Source organism: Onychostoma macrolepis, chromosome 25 (genome assembly GCF_012432095.1).
Source record: "Onychostoma macrolepis isolate SWU-2019 chromosome 25, ASM1243209v1, whole genome shotgun sequence".
NCBI classification, from domain to species: domain Eukaryota; kingdom Metazoa; phylum Chordata; class Actinopteri; order Cypriniformes; family Cyprinidae; genus Onychostoma; species Onychostoma macrolepis.
The window spans coordinates 4,674,761-4,696,655 of NC_081179.1; the positions used below are offsets into that span (position 1 = coordinate 4,674,761).

At 35.3% G+C, this 21,895-nt stretch overlaps 1 protein-coding gene across 3 annotated transcripts in view; it reads right to left on the reverse strand.

The window, feature by feature from the left end:
- syt7a (synaptotagmin VIIa) overlaps positions 1-7,045 on the reverse strand; it is a 147,938-nt gene extending 140,893 nt beyond the window's left edge. For 2 of the 3 annotated variants that reach the window (XM_058766604.1, XM_058766603.1), the window contains exon 1: positions 6,855-7,045. In XM_058766604.1, the coding sequence (XP_058622587.1) occupies positions 6,855-6,888 (34 nt within the window). In that variant the 5' untranslated portion in view covers positions 6,889-7,045. Of the gene's footprint in view, positions 1-3,768; positions 3,888-6,854 lie in introns of those variants that run through there. The other variant, XM_058766605.1, reaches the window with a different exon arrangement.
- Between the last annotated feature and the right edge of the window lie 14,850 nt (positions 7,046-21,895).

A 21,895-nucleotide genomic window follows, 5' to 3' on the forward strand; every position in this document is an offset into this window, starting at 1 on the left:
GCAGGGTAAGATCCAACAGATCTTAAAATCAATGCTCTTCCCTATCACTTATCCTCTGTATAATAGCTCGGTACTGGTTTCCAATTACTCTCCCTTGTTGTCCGAGCTCAGGTACTGTGAGTAATATTTTAAAGAAACGACGGGTCAGAGGAGCGACTCTCCAAGGTTTCAGCGGCCATCTTCGACCTGGCTTTTAGAAACTCTTGAAGCTGGAAGTAATACATCTAAGGGGGAACAATGGCTCTGTAAATCTTTGGATGGTGTTGAGAGCTGATTATGACTATCTAGGGGTGTTTCGATCGCGAATGACTCTGTGTTTTTGAACAAATCTTTTAAGTGAACAAATCATCCTTTTCTTTGTAGAGTGTGTGACTGCTTTGGTGACCTTATCCTGCCTTCAAAAACTGATTTTGACACAAGCTTTATACTGCAGAATGAGCACAGATTGCATTGGCTGGACCTACTGAACAAACACACTCATCCACTGAATGAATCAGAGTGAATTAAAGCAACTGTATATAGTAGTTTTGAGTATTTTTGGGACTTTGGAGCCCACTACAGTTAAGTGGAATTAACTGTCATAAATATATCACTAGCCCCGTTAACATGGAGCACTGTATTCCGATTATAACCAGTTTAAAGGTACAATCTGAATGAAAATGCTTCATGTAAACACCTCAATCGGAATAAAAATGCTTAAACTGATTGAAATATCAGTCGGATTGAAAGGGGTGGAATAAACCATTTCATGAACCGATCAAACGAAAAATTACACCATATAAACGAGTTGATCTGATTACTTCAAGTGTATGTGTTTCTGTGCATGCCTGGTTTTGACGTACCGGGAGCGTGTCGTCAGAATACAAAATGGTGGCAGCGGCAAAATCAAACTGGAGTGCGACGGAGACAAACATATTGATTAGTATTTAAAAAAAAAAAAAAAAAAAACAGAACATAATTGAACAACTGGATGGTTCTGGTCTTCCAAGGAGGGAGGGGTAGAAAATGGATGCTTCCTAGGGGACGTTTACATGTCGCACCTAAAAACAAGTGGAAGACGCTAGGCACGCCGCTTTCTCTTCTCCTTCTAGCTATACTACTAAATTTATACTAAATTTATTTATCCCTGTACAGATTAGTTGTTCCTCCATCTTGGCTGAGCTTTCAATGTTGTTACAGAAAGGGTGATTGGTTGGTTCTTGTCACATGACCTGCAGTGCACTTGCAGCATTCCAGACACGCCTGGAAAAAACAAGCTTGTCGTAACTCGTGACCACGTCGCTCTCTATTTGCCGTGCGTCTGCATTTGAAATAACGAACTTGAGCATGCAAAAGACGCGATATGTGAATGGCCCCTAATGCAGCAGACAAGCTGTGTGCGCATGTCACAAAATTATTCCGACTGAAAGCATCAGCACATGTAAACACCAGATCAGTTTAGATAACATCCCATGTCAACCAGAATCCGTCAATCGGAAAGATCTCAGTTGGAATGGCAAAAAAGTGTGCATGTAAATGGGGCTACTGTCAGAGTTACAATGGATAGCTGTACATGACCATTTGTTGAGGTCATAAAACAATCCACCCTTCTTGTGGGATTTCATACCCAAACTTACATACTCCCAAAACAGACATTTAGGGAGGAACATGAGAAAGAAACAGAAGAAATTCTCACCTTAATAAAAGTCAGAAAATGTTTCGAAAGTCATAGGCAAAAAAAACGTCTATACAGTTGCTGTAAGTCTTTGACAAGGCGTTCTTTAGTGAATGAACAAAACATGTTCTCGAACTAAACTTTTCTAACTGAAACAAAGGGGGGCATGTCGTTCATTCAGTCCAGCATAAACTGTTTAATAGGTATGCAAATAGCAAATAAAAATGACTGATGAGCATTAACATGACGCTAATTGGCAGTAGGCTTTTGGGAATGTATTGCTTTGGAGCACAACTGGTTGCCCAACACTGTTAAAGGACATTATAATAAAATTATCATATAACTCAAATCATTTAAGCAGTCTATTGTTGTCTGTTTTCTATGGCAAGATAAAAAAAGCTTAGCTCAGCAGTCCCACAAAATGTGACAAAAAATTATTGGAAACAATAACAGATTGACACAATTTGTCTTTGTAGATATGCTGGTTTTACTCATTTATATGATAATACAACTCTGTGGTAGTGAACAATTCAGTGTGGTCAAAAAAGTGGTCAAAAAAGACATTTCTCCATTGATGGGCATTCAAGACTTGCAACGCAAGCAACATTAAACTGCAAAAGATTTATTATATTATACTATCGTAGATGTTTCACCAATATCAGATTTTTTGGGTGGGATTCTCCATGGTATACAATTGATTTTTTTATGTCTCTTCCATGACATTTAGTGGCTCAGATGATTGATTCCAAAAATGTGTGCTCATAAAGCAAAGATGGTAGCATTCAGGTCAATCTGCCATTGAATTGAATGGGAACGCAAACTCATTGATACAATCTACTGAACAAATCTAAACAACCAAAACCAAAAGGCTCAAACTAAAAGTAACTAAGATGAATCAAAATACCCAATACTAATACATAGGGAGTCATTTAACAAAGATTCACAATCATTGATCTTGGTTATAGATCTACAGTATTTAGTACCATAATACACTTAAAATCTGTATTGCTGCAATTTAATGAGAAAATGCTGTTGGTTTGACACTGCAGTTGCTCAAGATTTAAATACAGAACAGTCTACAGAGGAGCAGGCAATTTGTCTCTTTTTATTTCTTTCTCTGTTTGTCTGTGTCTCTCCATCTCTCTCTCTCTTTCAGATCAACAGGATTGCATGAATAATACATGAACTGTCAATCATTTCGGCACATTATACCCCTCCTGTCATCTTCTGTGCCTCGGTGACACATCCATATTTACACACATACACTTATTTTTTTTCACCGTTTGGTCCATTCCCTCACTTATCATCTGCAATCTGTCCACTTCTTCACTCAATACAATCACACACACACACAAACCTATCTAGCATGAGGGGCCAGGATTGGATTTGATAAATGAAAACCAGTTCTTGAACTTTTACATTTAGTCCCCCAACCTTTAATATTTGGTCCATTCTAGTGAGTAATTCCATCTATCAATGACATAAATCAATGAAACACAGAGAGAGAGATGCAATAATCAGTTATGGACCTGAAGCTTCACCATTTCTTAAACTGTATAGATAAAGCCCTGTGGGTGTAAACAGAAGCAGTGGCACTTCATACAAGAGGTTTGTGCTTGGTTTGAAGCTCATACTAAAGTCACACTTTCATTGTCATCTGTATTTAATAAAAATGAGTAATTAAAGGAAAAGTAACAAGCATGAAAGTTAAATATGTCTCATAGAAACAGTAGGAGAGGGGGGTGAGGCTCCAGATTGTGTTTAACATCTCTACAGTCTGTTCCTGATTCGGTATTCGTTCCTCAAAACAAGTTATCTCATTAAACGTTTTATCGTTTTTAATCAAACACAATTAGCAATTAGCAATTAGCAAAAGCATCTCTTTATCAATTACCTCATAAAATTAATGACATAGAAACACGACTGTAATAATAAAACAGCATCGGAGACAAAAACTCGACCACACGCTTCCCGCGTCAACCTTCGCGGGAAAAATTTCAAGTACAGGGCTACACAACATCTACCTACTTCATCAATTAACTCCATCAATCACACCCCAATCAATTAAACCATCAACAAACACACTCCCTCAACATATACAGGCTTTCGATTACCTGACTGAAGTTAAATCCCGACTGAGTGAGAGCACCTGCTGACTGATTGTGTATTAGGTTGTTAGTTTGTAAAAGAATCAGTGCTTTAATGAATCTTTTAAGTTAACAATCATTGTTATCGTTCAGTTCGATGATGTGGATCTCCGTTTGGAAGCGCGTGACTTCCTAGCACGAACCAATAGCATTCGTGCGCGTTCTCTAATGGCGAATTTCATTGGTTGAACATGCTGAAGGACTACGCCCCCTTCACTAAACGAGTCACCTGAACAAGATCGAACAATACATTTAAGGCCCCAATATACTTCAAACAAAGTTCGTTTTTGTTCTTCTTTTGGGGGCAAAAAGAAGTTTGAAAAGGCTGAGTGACGGTATACTGTTTTCGAACATTCCAACACCCCCGCGCTGCTGGAGGCGGGGTGTAGATTAATGTAAACGTGTCGCGACGAAACACAACAACGGTGCAATGATGGTGTATCTAGGTCTTTTATTAAACTGGATAAATTATTACACGTTTTTATATTATGTGTTGTCATAATTTGATAAAAACAAAGGTTTATCATTGTATGTTCTTTTGGCATTTAATTTATTGTATACCCTTTAAATTCGCTTATTGAAAGAACAACAACAGCAGCAGTATGGTGTAACATTTATTTGAAACACATGTATTTGGTACTTGCGTTGCCAGCGGCACTGGGTGCAGATTTGACGCTGTAGTGGAAATGCACTGTTAAAAGTATCTCTGCAAGCGATTGTACAGGTGCGGATATATTTGTGGCAGCTCAGCTATTTGACACAGTGTTTTTATGTTGCTAGTGACTTGGAGATGTTGTTGACCTTTGTTGACGGAGAAACGAACAGGGGAAAAAAAATTGCGCGTCAAAGAAGGTGGAGCTCCAGAACACACCCACCGATTGCGTAATCGCCACGGACCAATGGTGGCTCAAAGGTGTTTAGGAGCCAAAAGAACTCCCCCAGAAAGTTCGCTTTGGTGAGCTGTTTCGAAATGCTGAAACGAACTCAAAATGAACTTCGTTTCGGCCTGATTTTGTTCGAAATGAGGTCATATCAGTTCGTTCTTCGATTTCGTTTGAAGTATATCGGGGCCTTTAAGGTGTAATTGAACTGAATGAACTTGGCTTACATTGACATGGCATTGAAGTAAATGAAGGAAACAAGCATGAACAAATCCTTGTGATGCTTATCACTGTTTATTGAGTTTCTAGAGTACATTTAAAGACAAGCAAAGTTTAATAAAACACAAGGCTTGTTTCAGTATACTCACTCGAGTGAATGACTCAATGATCACTCGTTTGCTCTTAACACACATAAGATTCAGTTGTCGCCACCTGCAGGCGTGAAAGGACACTGAATGAATCTGCGAATCATTAATAGATTCAAAAGATTCGAATCGCTGAGATGCATAGTGCCAGCCATAGTGGGTACATGTTTTGCTAAACTTCTAGGAATGAGAAAATAGCAAAACCTGAATTAACTTTCTCATGGGAATTATTCATAAATGGACTAAATGACATCTGGTTTGTAATCACACTGAATGAAATGAGACGTGACATTGAACAAAATAAACAAATGAAGTATTTAAAAAAAAAAGCCTTGTGATGCTTAAACACTGTTAATTGAGAAGATTTGCAGACATAGGACTTTTTCGTTCGATTTAACACGCAAAAGACTCGGTTGTCACCGTCGTGTAGAAAAGGTCACTGAAAGAATCAGCGGACAAATCTTTAATAGGTTCAAAAGATTCGAATAGCTGAGTCAAAGTCCCAGCCACTAGTGGGCACGGTCTGCTAACCTTTTCGGGATGAGAAAAAAAGCAAACCTACTGAACCTTCTCAAGGGAATTGTCCATAAATGGACTAAATGATGTCTTAATTAGTAAATAACGCCTTAATTAGAATGACATAACAGTAATTATGATAACCTTCCAAGCAAACATGGAACATTTCCTTGTGTGACTCCTGTTTGGTTATTTCAGAGAATCAATTCACAACGTTCAAGCATGGTTCGTTTTATTACGAACACTTTTGTAAATGAACATTCACATTATGCTGATTCGTGTTTGCGAGTTGAGTGAGAAAAATCAAATTAAACACCTTGCTTTTTTAAAACCAGATCCCATTTCTGTGCCAGGTTTGTCCTGTGTGTCTCATATTAGCCTGATATTTGAGGGCTCATCCGTGACCACCTTTCATTTCCAAACCCACACAGTTGCATTCACGCCACGGTTATTATCTCCTCACGGCCATTACCGCATATCAAACACCGTCTTTTGCTTTCTGGCTCTCGGTAGCAGCAGGTGTTACTGGCGTAGCCCAAACGCGCCTCCACTCTTAATTCCAGTCACCTCCGTTACGGAGCCCCGAAGCGAATTCATTTACCGTGGGAGGGACACCGGGGAAAATTGTAGTGGACACCCTGTGAATTAACGGGGAATCACGCTTCGGAAACACGTGGGAGAGCTGACACAAATAACAACCCACCGTACCCCAGCAAAACGCCCACGGAATCATCATAAAGATTCACCACAACACCAAGGTTCGCGTGTAATGGTGCAGATAACGGGGACGCGGCACCGTCTAGCCCGCTTCGAGATGCTTTGACCTTGTGTTTTAGTCATTTGTCCTTCCTCAAGTCTCTCCGCGTGAAGCTCTATCAAGGGCGAAGCGCACAACAAGTAGCCCTGATTGAACCTTCGATAAGAAAGAATTCGCGTAACATTACGCAACGACAGACCTTCACGGGACCTCAAATCAAAGTTATTTATCAAATCCAGCACGCCACAGTAATCGCTGTCAATGCAAATGCCCCGAGAGCGCGTGACAATGTCAAACAGTCATTAGTGCGCGCCCGTCCCTTTTGTTTGCGCGCGCTCGGACAATGATGTAAAACAAGGGGGCAAAGAAGTGATGACCCCGTTACAGGTGCGATCGTGCCACCCCCCAAGCCCCATTGTGCAACCCCACCTGTGCAACCCCACCAGACCCGTCCGTGCCAGAGGCATGCATCCGTCCAAGGTGAGAAGAAGATACTCCTACAAGTTTAATGGCAACAGAAATAAAAGCACTTACCTTTGCTGTATTCCTCCTCCCTGTTCAGATACATGGCTGCAGATTGATGATGGACTCCTGACTGGATGGTGAGGCGTGATTTAAGTGCTTATTGTTACTCCACCGGGGGAAACTCTTGCGGTTCCGTGAGTGTTTATTGTGTCGTTGCTCGGCGGAGAGTCCTCCCAGAATTACGCGCAGGCAGGTTGTCTGCACACATCTACTTTCTCTCTCTCTCTCTCTCTCTCTCTCCTTCCTCACACACACACACACTTACGGTGACGTGCTTTGAGACATTGCCCCGAGGGTGGGGTGGGCTGGGGTAGAGGATGCTCCGGAGCTGTTACTGTGTCTATATGCATGCACATATATAACATCCATCAATGCTTTGACAAACTGAAATGTATTACTGCTGTGGGAATAAAGCGTGCAGGCTAAATGGTTTGATTGAACACGTCTGTGTCAGCTTGCTTTGACATTTATTCCTTACAACCAGCTATGATCTGCATTTTTATGTCACTATACTTCGCTGTTCCAAGTTGTAAGGACAAAACAAAGAATACTGGAGTACGTTTTAATTCAGTGTTCCATTAAAATACCATTATAAACCATTAGCTTTTTCCAGTAAAACCATTACGAAATTCCTTTTTGTAGTGTGTTTTGGGCATTTTTCCAATAGGATTTAACATCCCACCAATAGAATCCATCACATACCAGTAGACACCATTATAGTTTCCATTAAAACCAATGCAATTCCCATTATAACCATTAAAACCATTACATTTTCTGTTGTGTTTTGGGCAGGGTTCTATTGTTTTTTCCCCAGCAGGGTTACTTGCTGTTGCTTTGTAATTGTTTGTGAAACTCACTAGAAATTTCTGACTAAAAATAGTTTCAACACCAATTTTTTAAATAGTAGGCTATATCTTTTTCTTCTTTTACGTTTATTCAGAAAATATACAACAAACAGTGGATCTCAAGTATATTTTTAGTATAGTTGGTAGGCTACATATTTAGCCTATAAGGTTCTAGGCTACTATATCCTAATATAAATTATAGTATTGTTGATTACATAAAACATGTGTTCCTTTGCTGCTACTCACTATCCCATTAATTACAACTAACTATTCCATAGTTACTGGTAACTAATTGCAGATTTTTGCCATTGAACAATGGTTTCTATCAATCAAATACGCCTATTTCCGACTATGCATACTTACTTGTTCCAGTTTTACAAGTAACTATACAATAGTACTTATTTACCATATATTTACTAATATATTTTTCCAGTAGCCTACTAATTTAACCCTATTCACCTTATTTTACAATGCGGAAGTGAGCTATTTTCCGTGAATGTATGAGACTTCCGGTTCATTAGGCCTCACCATTGACTAGACGAAGAACAAAGTGCAGTAAACGATAAAACTATTTGTGCTACAAACCAGTGTGTTTATGATTATGGTAATGATTTAAAAAAAAAAAAGTCTGTAATACAAGTTAAAAAAGCTATACGTGCTGCTAGCAGCCTAATTTATTATAACTGATAGTGACTAATAAATAGGCTAGTAAAGCTGGATTAGTAGCATTTTATATTAATTACTTGTCATTTAAAAGGAAATAAGTACTTGTAACAAAATAGATATTGATTACTTGAATGACAAGTCAGAGAATGGTTTTGTGTCTTGGGCTTGAGTGTTTGGAAAAACGCATAATGCAACCTTGTTTCTATCCTTTGAGTGTTGAACATGCACCTGGTACCATAGCAGTCAGTGAAACACTAACTGAAGCTCTGCTTTATTAACCCGTTGTTGCATAACATCCAATTTGTGCGCCGCTGGCGCAGATGAGGCTCCGCAGGTGGTGCTGGTCGGTCTCCATCCCGGTGGGGAAGAGTCCGTGTTCCCAAAGGCTTCCACCCTGAACGCCTATCACCCGGTTCGCACGCACGCACAGGCCTCGACGGGCTCGTGAAGATGAACAGAAAGAGAGAAGAGCGAACAGACATGTGAACGCCTGTATATCAGCCCTGTCCCGCAGTAAAGCCCTGTGCGTTCACTCATTGCGCACGCCAATCACGCATCTCTCAGACAGCCGAGGAGATGCGTGTCGAAGTGGCGACTTCTGGCGGTTCGATTGTGCCATTACACGCAGAACTCACCTACAGTTAGAGAAATGTGACCCTGGACCACAAAACCAGCACGGGTATATTTGTAGCAATAGCCAATTGTATGGGTCAAATTATCGATTTTTCTTTTATGCCAAAAATATTTAGGATATTAAGTAAAGATCATGTAGTCCCATGAAGATATTTAGTAAATTTCCTACTGTAAATATATCAAAACAACATTTTTGATTAGTAATATGCATTGCTAAGAACTTCATTTGGACAACTTTGAATGCGTTTTTCTTAATATTTTCTTAAGATTTTTTTTTTTTTTTTTTTGCACCTTCAGATTCCATATTTTCAAATAGTTGTATCTCAGTCAAATATTGCCCTATCCTAGAAAACCATACATCAATGCAGCTTATTTATTCAGCTTTCAGATGATGTATAAATCTCAGTTAAAAAAAAAAAAAATGCCACACGATCCTTCAGAAATCATTCTAATATGCTGATTTGCTGCTCAAGAAACATTTATTATTATTATCAATGTTAAAAAAAAAATGGTGCTGCTGATTAATATTTTTGTGGAACCCATGATACATGTTTTAAAAAATATTTTTTAAATTTTACTTCACTGACACTTTTGATCAATTTAATGTGAACAATTTAAAATATTATATATATTATAAATGTGTACAATTATAATATTAAAATTACAATTTATTTATCGTATAAATAATTAAGAAGTTATATTTAAAATTAATTGAACAGGAGTTACACATCATGCAACATTGAACAATCATTGAACACATTGTATATACCTTACTCAAGAGATTTCAAATCATTTGTGATGTAATTTTCATGTAATCACACTCACCGTCATCACATACTGTCAGGGGAATTTACTTTAAAAAGTAATGCATTACAATATTGCATTAGTTAAAAAATGAACTGTGTTACTTAGTTACTTTCTATGAAAAGTAATGCATTACGTTACTTTTGCGTTACTTTTTGTCACCTGGGCTTATTTATTAGTAAATCATTTGTTAAATGATTAAGTAAATAATAATTTAAAAAAAAACTTGACAATTCATTTAACTTATTTTTTTAATGATCATTTACTTAAAAATTTTAAGACAACGGGTTTCCTCAATTTTTTTAAGTTAAGTCAACTTATCACTTTTTACAGTGTAATAACAAAAAAATGAAAAAGCTATATTTTTGGCAACTCTAAAGGCCCTTCCTCACAAAAAGAAAGTCTTCTCTGACATTGTCTACGAAGGGTCAGAAAGCTCTCAAATTTAATCAGAAATATCTTAATTTGTGTTCCGAAGATGAACGAAGGTCTTACGGGTTTGGAACGACATGAGGATGAGTAATTAATGACAGAGTTTTCATTTTTGGGTGAACTATCCCTTTAAAGCTGTCAGTAAATAAATGGAAAAACAAAGTAACTCAGATATTTTGTTGTAAATTTAAAAGTAATGTGTTACTTTACTAGTTACTTGGGGAAAAAAGTAATCTGATTACATGACTCGCATTACTTGTAATGTGTTTCACCCAAAACTGGTTGTACATGTATCGTTGTGCATGTTTCCAGTTTATTCCAAATGTTGCTTGCAAATTTCGTAAATGTCAATACTGCCACGTCTACACGAGCGTGTAATCTTAAATGTGTTGACTTTAACCTTGAAATAATGACACCCAGCAGAGTACTAATTGACTTGTACTAAAAGTCCCGTTCCTTCTAAAGGAGTGACTTTTGAAATGGCACTGATTTCCCTGTCTTTCTCTCAGTGTGCAGTGTGCCGAGGATCATTTATGCAGCATGGAATGGAGAAAAACAGCGGGTGACCTTCTGAGAACATCATTGGTGGCCGTAGAAATGAATTTCTAGTCAATTCCAGAACTGCACCGCAGGCCTCACTGACACACAGCGCAGGCCTGACGGCTTCCTCTCACAGGAGCAGCACTTCCTGCAGGTACTCATTCATCTTTAATGTTGCTTTAGTTCATTTTTTTAACGTAATGGTTTTGAGAACTGCCCCCCTACCGGTTGAGTTAATTTAGACAGCAGTTTGGTGGTTGTTGAGACTGATAATGTACCGGAGCGACGGAGCAAAGGTCAGTGATTGAGGTGAGCGGTTGACTCTAAAGTAAGAAAGACAGATTAAACCGGTTTTGTTTGGCTCACGTGTGACCCACGAGCTTCGATTAGGAAACATTAAACGCAAATTTGATTTATTTAACTGCACATAAATCCAGCAGATGTCCCCTCGGGACCCACAGTGAACAGAGCACAGACAATAACGTTCTTATATAACCTTTACGGTCGTCTGTTACGTCTTTAATAAGCTGCCGTAAGGATGACTTGATGCTCAATGAAGTGTGTCCGGATGGCATGTGCTGCTCTTACGGGCGACCTTGTCATCTGAGCATGTAGGCGTGAAAAAACCTGCTGAAAAACTCTTTCTTCTTATTCTTATTTCAAAAACCAAAGTGATTTTTAAAAGTTCAAGTGCTGTTTTGTTAGTTCAAATTTAGCAGTATGTCACTTGCTTTATAGTGAATGGGTGCCATCAGAATGAGAGTCCAAACATCTGATAAAAAAAATCACAATAATCCACACCACTCCAGTCCATCAATGTCTTGTGAAGCAAAAAGCTGCAAGTTTATAAACAAATCCATCATTAAAATATTTTAACTTTAACGCTTTCTCAGGTAAAAACAGTCCAAAACAGTTCTAAACAAATATGTTGGTGGTTTTCAATGTGAGAGGACAACAAAAGATGGACTTGTTATAGATTATGGACTCATATTTTGGCCAGAAGTGACAGTTTGAAGTTAAAATACCTTTGTTTCTTATAAACGCGCAGCTTTTCTCCTCACAAGACTGTGAACTGTTAACTGATGGACTGGAGTGGTGTGGATTACTGTGATGTTTTTATCAGCTGTTTGGACTCTCATTCTGACGGCACCCATTCACTGCAGAGGATCCATTGCTGAGCATGTGATGCAATGCTACATTTCTCCAAATCTGTTCTGAAGAAGAAATAAACTCATCTACATCTTGAATGGCCTGAGGGTGAGGACATGTTCAGAAAGATTTTAATTTATTTTTATGTGAACTATTCCTGAGTTGTTTTTAAATTTGCATTTTGTAAACTTGAGTTCATTTGACCGAAACATTACTACCAAATTTAAGTCAGATGTGTATTCATAATGTGAAATCAGCATCTTCTAGCAATCTTGTGTGTTGATCCAAAAAGAAAGGGCATGCTAAACCTCATCCCAGTAATTACCCATAATTCATTCTGCTCATCTCATGCAAAAGTCTGCATTTGCATGAGGTCAATTAAAAATGTAACATGTTCAAGTCAGAAGATTAATGGTGTATTGCACACACTGACAAAGGCATCTGTGCTGTGATATTTGAGTTTATTTCGCATAACCTTATTGAATAAATGGCAGAATTTCACATGTATGCGATGCTTGCGGAGCCATTAATGAGTGTGAGCGTGATGCATGAGGCTCATTACTGTAATCTCTGCTGCTGCTGTAAGGTCTCTTTACTCCTTATTGCATTATTCACCAAAGAACCATCATGTAATAAGACAAGAAACCAAATGGAACTGAAGAAAACATGTGAGGTGCTCTTGCAAATGTCACCGTCTTGATGCTAGGGGTGTTGCTATGCTGTTTTTAAGGTGTTCTGGGTGGTTTTTAGGTGGTTCTTTGCTGACCCAAATCCTCTATGATATTCTGCTATCTATCTATCTATCTATCTATCTATCTATCTATCTATCTATCTATCTATCTATCTATCTATCTATCTATCTATCTATCTATCTATCTATCTATCTATCTATCTATATACACACTTAACTAATCATCTCATGTATTATACTATATGTCTCACATTGGACAAAGAGGATTAGTTCATAATATATATATACAGTCAAACCAAAAAATATGCAGACACCTTCAACATGTCTCATGTATATTCGCTATAGTTTAGAATATAGTAATAAAATATGACAAGAACTCAAGTGTTAAACTGTGTCGGAACAAATTCATCTTGATAATGTCAGATAACTTTGAAACATGGTCAGGTCAAAGTGTCAAATCAAATTTTTGGACCCAAATTATTATCAGTTTTACTGGTGGTCCACTATGAAGACTTTTTGGGTATAATATGTCACAGTTTACTTTATCAAAATTACATAAGCAAGAGTTTGCTGCAGAGTATTTATTTATTTTATTATTTGATTTGGGTTTTTTATATTTCAATTTTGGTTTGTTTTAGTAATTTCCTTATGTCGTTTTTATTAGTTTTGTTATATTTCTATACAGCTTTAATTTGTTTTTATGTCAGTTTTAGTTTTAGCAACAGCGGTACTTAAACTTCAACATATTTATTCAATTTAGTTGCCAACGTAACATTTCTAGTTTAAGTTTTTCATTTAACATCTATTTTAATTTCAGCTTTATTTAATGTGTTTTAGTTAACAATAACAGTTACATGATAAAGACAATCACTGCCACATACTTCATATATACTTATGTATACTATATTCTATTTAACTTAAATGAAATTTAATATATATTCAATTGAATTAATCAGTCCCTTACTATACTATATATATTAAACTATGTAACATAAAAATATTTTTTAATTATATCTTTATACTTCGATCATTTTTTAAAAATAGCCTTTATATTTAATAAATTATTAGTAAGGGTCCAAAAAATAAAAATGTGTGCGTGTTTTCTAGTGATCTGTTCAGTCAGTACAGATGCATCTGCTTTCTTTCTCTTTCTCTTTCTCTATAAATATCCCAGTCTTCTCTTCTCAGAAAACCTGATTCCCATTGATTTAGTGGCCTATTTACACATTACCAGCCTCTCTCTCTCTTTCTCTCTCTTCCACATCCCCCATTCGCTTCAATGGTCATCCTTCTGTCCATCTCTTATTCTCTTCTGCCTTCACTTATGCTAGCTGCTCTCTCTCCCTGTGTGTGTTTGAGTGGGAGACGGACTAATAATAGATCAGGGTAGATGCTCAGAGAATATATGTTTAATATAAGCTCACCTTCTTGACGTTTAAAGGAATATTCAAATTATAATGAAAACTGTATGGTCTCCTTACCTTCATGTCGTTCGAAACCTGTATGCTGTCACATTATCATGAAACTTTTTGCTTTTCACACTTAAAAACTGCACACGAGCGTAGAACTATGGAGGCCTGTTTCCGCCACTGAATAAAAAATAAAAAAGGTAATTGCGACCTTTTATCTCACAAGACTTTTTTTCTCAGAATTGCGTGATAGAAACTCGCAATTGCGAGTTATAAAGTCATAATTGTGAGATATAAAGTCACAATTCTGTGAAATAAAGTCAGAACTTTTTTTCTCAGAATTGCGAGTTTATATCACGCAATTCTGAGAACATATCAGTCTTTTTTCCCCCTCAAAATTGGACTTTATAACTCGCAATTGCGAGTTTATTTATCTCGCAATTGTGAGAAAAAAAGTCCGAATTGCGAGAAAAAAGTCCGAATTGCGAGTTTATATCTCACAATTCTGACTTTATAACTCGCAATTGCAAGTTTATATCTCACAATTCTGTGAAAAAAAGTCAGAATTGCGAGAAAAAAAAGTCAGAATTGTGAGTTTATATATCTCACAAATCTGAGAAAAAAAAGTCTGAATTGCGAGAAAAAAAGTCAGAATTGTGAATTTATATATCAAACAATTCTGTGAAAAAAAGTCTAAATTGCAAGAAAAAAAGTCAGAATTGTGAGTTTATATATCTCACAAATCTGAGAAAAAAAAGTCTGAATTGCGAGAAAAAAAGTCAGAATTGTGAATTTATATATCTCACAATTCAGTGAAAAAAGTCTAAATTGCAAGAAAAAAAGTCAGAATTGTGAGTTTATATATCTCACAAATCTGAGAAAAAAAAAGTCAGAATTGTGAGTTTATATATCTCACAATTCTGTGAAAAAAAGTCAGAATTGCGAGAAAAAAAAGTCTGAATTGCGAGAAAAAAGTCAGAATTGTGAATTTATATATCTCACAATTCAGTGAAAAAAAGTCTAAATTGCAAGAAAAAAAGTCAGAATTGTGAGTTTATATATCTCACAAATCTGAGAAAAAAGTCTGAATTGCGAGAAAAAAGTCAGAATTGTGAGTTTATATATCTCACAAATCTGAGAAAAAAAGTCTGAATTGTGAGTTTATATATCTCACAATTCTGTGAAAAAAGTCTAAATTGCAAGAAAAAAGTCAGAATTGTGAGTTTATATATCTCACAATTCTGTGAAAAAAGTCTGAATTGAGAAAAAAGTCAGAATTGTGAGATATAAAGTCACAATTCTGAGAAATAAAGTCAGAACTTTTTCTCAGAATTGCGAGTTTATATCACGCAATTCTGAGAACATATCAGTCTTTTTCCCCTCAAAATTGGACTTTATAACTCGCAATTGCGAGAAAAAAGTCAGAATTGCGAGTTTATTTATCTCGCAATTGTGAGAAAAAAGTCAATTGCGAGAAAAAAGTCCGAATTGCGAGTTTATATCTCACAATTCTGACTTTATAACTCGCAATTGCGAGTTTATATCTCACAATTCTGTGAAAAAAGTCTAAATTGCAAGAAAAAAGTCAGAATTGTGAGTTTATATATCTCACAAATCTGAGAAAAAAGTCTGAATTAGAGAAAAAAGTCAGAATTGTGAATTTATATATCTCACAATTCTGTGAAAAAAAGTCTAAATTGCAAGAAAAAAAGTCAGAATTGTGAGTTTATATATCTCACAAATCTGAGAAAAAAAAAGTCTGAATTGCGAGAAAAAAAGTCAGAATTGTGAGTTTATATATCTCACAATTCTGTGAAAAAAAGTCTAAATTGCAAGAAAAAAAGTCAGAATTGTGAGTTTATATATCTCACAAATCTGAGAAAAAAGTCTGAATTAGAAAAAAGTCAGAATTGTGAATTTATATATCTCACAATTCAGTGAAAAAGTCTAAATTGCAAGAAAAAAGTCAGAATTGTGAATTTATATATCTCACAATTCAGTGAAAAAAAGTCTAAATTGCAAGAAAAAAAGTCAGAATTGTGAATTTATATATCTCACAATTCTGTGAAAAAAAGTCTGAATTGCGAGAAAATAAAGTCAGAATTGTGAGATATAAACTCGCAATTGCGAGAAAAAAAGTCAATTACGAGTTTATATCTCACAATTCTGACTTTTTTTCACATTCGCAATAACCTTTTTTTAGTTTTTATTCAGTGGCGGAAACGGGCTTCCATATAGAACAGCAGAAAATAATGACAGAAATTTATTTTTAGCTGAACTGTCCCTTTAAGAGTTCGCCCTCGCGGGTTGTGTAATATTATTTCATACTTCTGGTATCAAAGCCGCTCACCCTAAAGCATCGATCTAAACTTAGCAGTGCTGTTCTCGTTCCTGTATTCTCCCAGAATGCACTCACTAGTAAGTGTGCAGTGACACATAGCTGAGGTCACGCATATAGTGACCCGCAGAGCGAACATGCAGTGAATGAGATCCGTAGTAAACAATGGCCGCGGTCGATAGGAAACATAAAGCCTCAAAGTACATTGAATTTCACGAACACACACACAGAGAGAGAGAGATTGTCTATTGGATTTGTGTGTGTCAGATTAAATTTCTCATCTGGTTTCCCCTGGAAAACGAAATTCTCCTTTAAGTCGCATTAAAGCAGTTTTTTTCGGTCACCGCTGTTGGACTAGTAACAAAGTCTGGGAAGTTTTTTTGAAAACTGCTGTTGTTTGGTGTCTCACAGAATCATGTAATTCATATTTCATCATCTTGGCGTTTCCACCAGTGTTGCCAACTAATCTTCAGAGAAAGTTGCCATCGATTTGTTGCTAAAAGTCGCTAAATGACGTTGTGATGTCATTGCGCAAAGATGTCATTGCGTAATTACGACGCAAAAATTGTGTCACAACATCAAATCTCAGCATATTTTATGTGTTAATTTAGATTTGTTTGTAAAATAATATGCATAATATAATATTAAAATATAAATAACTGTATTTTAAATACATTGAATTATTGAACATTTTTGAATGATTACAATTTAAGTTTTTATATATATATATATATATATATATATATATATATAGCTAGTAATACTACACATTTTCAAGAATTATGTTTTAATCAGTGTATTAGTAGTTATTTAGTTAGTATGCTACACTCTAAGAAAAGTCTGTAAAAACAGGGCACAATCTGCTATTGGTTTTTTACCTGCATTTTAAATTACGCATTGTGTTTTCGGGATACAGGGTTACTGGTATCTTTTCCATTTTTCTTACAGCGTACTAACTGATCAACAATCGCAGGTACAAGCTGCTAACAAAGTGTATCATAAATGAACAATTATTCAATTATTATTATTAGTACTGCTATAAAATTAAACAATTGCAAATAGCAGCTAACACAATTCACGTGACGTGTGTACTGCTAGGCATCTTTGGTTTCCTCTTTCTGTTTAATTTGGATGGAAAATGTGTGCCTTTTAGTGACTCCTAGGAGTCACTTATCAAAAGTTGCTAAAAGTTGCCAAATAAATTTTAAAAAATTGCTAAATTTGTTGCCAGCTGCTTTTGGAAGGAAAAGTTGCTAGGGTAGTCTGAAAAAGTGCTAAATCTAGCAACAAAATTGCTTAATTGGCCACAGAAGGTAAATGATTTATATTAGCGCCGCAGCGACACCCAGCGGCCGCTTTGAGTACTGCACGGACCAAACAACCTTGAAAAAAAGGGTTTCGAGTCTTTAAAGACACTTAATCTAAAAATGTCAACTAAAACAAACTTTTAACAGACATGAATATTTAATGTTGACATTTTTACTCGTTTATGGTGAAATTAATGATTTTTATTGGAGTACTGACATGACTAAAATGTCTCTTGTGAATGGATACACATTTATCAAGTTTATTTATTAAAGCATAAAACGTTTTACATTGATGCAGCATTTATATGCCTATGAGCATGAGTTCAAATGGACTAAAATTTTGGTAAGACAGCCATTAGTCCTTAGATTTTCAGCTTTTATACCTCTATAAAAAAATGATTGCATCGTTCAGACAAAACCATTACAGGCACAAGGTACCATTATGAACAAATTCATTTTATTGAACAACAATCTGTGACAAGGAATTCAACATGATCAGCGTGTCTTCGGTTTCTGCAACAACCATTAAAACAAATTCCATCTTTCAGTCTCACACATGTGGCTGTATATCAACACACACACAAACTCACAGCCTCAGTCTCCACATACAGATTGACGTTGTCTTCCAGAAGGGCCTCACTGTGCATTTTGCGTATGTGTGTATGTAGTTAAAGTGCGTTATTGCACTGTTCCTCTCGGAGGAGGAAAGCAAAGGCGTCGTGGAGGAAGGACGTTCTGTCTATAACTCTACAGCTCAACAGCAGCATGACTGAACCACATGGAGAATACGGGTGAAACTCATGAAAAATGTCAAGAATTTCATCCCCCAGAAATGCATGAATAAAATTAAGAATAATATTAATTAATACGTCTAATATGTAAGTATTTATTTATTTTTGTACATTATTTTCATGACAATATAGAAAAAAAACATGAAAATTGAAATGAAATTGTCATGAAAATAATGTTAAAATGCAAAAAAATTATTACATTTTCCTAAAAAGTCTTAATTTTCTTTATGTAAAACAAAAATATATATTTTAAAAAAAGGGAAATTTTTTAACACTTTTTAACATTATTTTCATGATAATAAAGCAAAGCATACTGTATTACAGTAACTGTCATGAAAATAATGCAAAAATATTAAATGTTCCTAAAAAGTCAACATTTTCTTTATGTAAAACAAACATATATATATAACAAAATTAATAATTTTAACATTTTTTACATTACTTTCATGACAATAAAGCATAAAATACATACTGTATTCTATACTATATACTCTATTACAGTAACTGTCATTAAAATAATGTTACAAAGCAACAAACATTAAATGTTCCATAAATAATAATAATAATAATAATAATAAATTAACCTATTTCAGGATTTTTTTAAAGATTTGTTTACATTACATTATTTTCATGACAAGAAAAAATACTGTTTTACAGTAACATGAAAATAATGTTACAAAGCAACAAATATTAAAGGTTCCATAAATAATAATAAAAATATATATATAATAATAACAAACATATTTTAGGTAACTTTTGAAATTTTAAAATATAATTTTCATGACAATGAAGCAAAAAATGAATGTCATGAAAATAATATGAAATGAAAGAATAGCAAAGTTCTTAAAATTGTTGCAATAATATAATATTCTAATCATTTAATTTTTTCAAGGGGTGAAATATGACCATGACATATTTTCATGAGACTCAACCATGTTTATTTGAATTATTTCTTAATTATTGCATAAATATGTGCTGGTCCTTCTATAGATACTCTTCATTACATGAAGAGTGAAATCACACATATCTAACATCTAATTTACTACTAAATAAGATTGAATACTATCAATTTACATCGATTATACGATTCAAAGATACATTCTCTGGTTGTCGAAACAAACAGGCGATACGTTGCTTATAATATGTGTAGTCTAGGATATTGACTACTGTACGATATTAAAGGGGCGTGTGAGAATTGCGCTTGTGCCAGATCTGTTTTTGTGCTTGGATTGAAAAATCATCGAAGCTATTTTTGGTGTTTTTTGCCACCTGCTGTCTAATTCCTTCAAGTACAGCAAAAGGAAGAAGGACAGATGGTGAAAAGGAGGGAGAGAGTGAATAACACACTTTAGTGTTGCATAAACGACGGAAAAGAAGTGCACAACCCATGCGCACCATTGAACCCTCACACACACACACACACACAATACACCAACGTTCACAAACACAATGAGTTCACAGCTGAAAAAACACGACGCGAATCAGAGGTACGATTCAAATACAATTTAGAAACCAAAAACAGTCTAAATAAGACTAAATCATCACAAAACAACAGAATAAAATCAACAGAAAACAACAGAAAACAATAAAAGCAATCACAGATCTTTTGGAATGTTTAGGAAAAAATGTAGCAAAAACATGCTGGCGAAACGAATACAAGGCAAAACAAGGTCATTAAGCTCAGATTCATATTACGCATGAGACATCTTCCATTTTAATACCATTTGTATTCATTTAGACAATTAACGATATGTGAGGTAACCGGTCAGAAGGGTTATGCACACGCTGACCTTGTAAAGTCTGACCTATGACCTTCAAACAATAAATAAGAGCATCTGAACAGTTTCCAATGGCATAAAGCTCATCGTCACCGAGACTAGAGATGTTTACTTGTTAGACAGCACCATAAACCCTCTGAACCTCTGGATAATGATTATTTAGCGCAAGTGTTGTATTCATTACAGTACACTGCTGTTTAAAAGTTTGGGGTCGGTAAGATTTTTTTAAATTTTTTAAATATAGGCTCTTATGCGCATTTATTTGACCAAAAATACAGTAAAAACTGATATATTATTACAATTTATAATAACTGTTTTCTGTTTTAATGTATGTTAAAATGTAATTTATTCCTGTGATGCAAAGCTGAATTTTCAGCATCATTACTCCAGTCTTCAGAGTCACATGATCCTTCAGAAATCATTCTAATATGCTGATTTGCTGCTCAAAAAACATTTATTATTTTTATCAATGTTGAAAACAGTTGTGCTGCTTCTTATTTTTGTAGAAACTGTGATACATGTTTTTCAGGAGTCTTTGATTCAGGATTCTTTTATTCATGAGTCTTTGATTCGGTATTCTTTGAACTTTTTTATTTTGAAATAATTTTCTTGCAACATTACAACATTATTATCAATGTCGATAACAGTTGTGCTTAATTTTTTTGGGAAAATCCGTGATAGATGTTGTTTTTAAGATTATTTGATTCAAGATTCTTTGAAAGTTCAAAAGAACAGTATTTATTTGAAATAATTTTCTTGCAACATTACAACATTATCATCAATGTTGACAACAGTTAATTGCTTTTTTTTTTTTGTGAAATGATAGCTTTTTTTGGTAACACTTTACAATAAGGTTCATTAGTTAACATTAGTTAACAACATTAGTAAACATGAACTAAGAATGAACAATACTTCTACAGCATTTATTAATCTTAGTTCATATTAATTTCAGCATTTACTAATGCATTATTAAAATCACAAATTGTGTTTGTTAACGTTAGTCAATGCACTGTGAACTAACATGAATAAACAATGAACAACTCTATTTTCATTAACTAACATTAACACAGAATAATGAATAGTGTAATAAATGCATTGTTCATTGTTTGTTCATGTTAGTTAATATATGAACTAATATTAACAAATGACACCTTATTGTAAAGTGTTACCCTTTTTTTTTTCAAGATTCTTTGATTTTTCTTTGATTCAATATTCTTTGATTCAGGATCCTTTGAAAGTCCACAAGACCTGCGTTTATTTGAAACAGAAATCTTCTGTAACATTATAAACGTCTTTATTGTCACTTTTGATCAATTTAATGCATCCTTGCTGAATAAAAGTATTGAAGAAATCTCTGTGACCCCAATCTTTTGAACGGTAGTGTATATTCAGCTAATAATAACCAGACGAGTTTAGCAAACCAGTGTACTAATGCATGAGCTGGGAAAGGAGTCAGAGGTATTTGGTCAGGAATCGTTTGGCAGTATGAAACAGACTGGATTGTTTGTCAGCCTGAGCCATATTTACGCTCTTCATTGCACACATAGGCAGCGCTTATCTCGCTCCAGCCGCCGGCGCGTCCTGACAGCGCTATTGTAAGCCAAAACATTGTCTTTTCGACGGCCCACAATAGGCTGCAGATCGATCCGAACGCCTCTGCGAGAAAT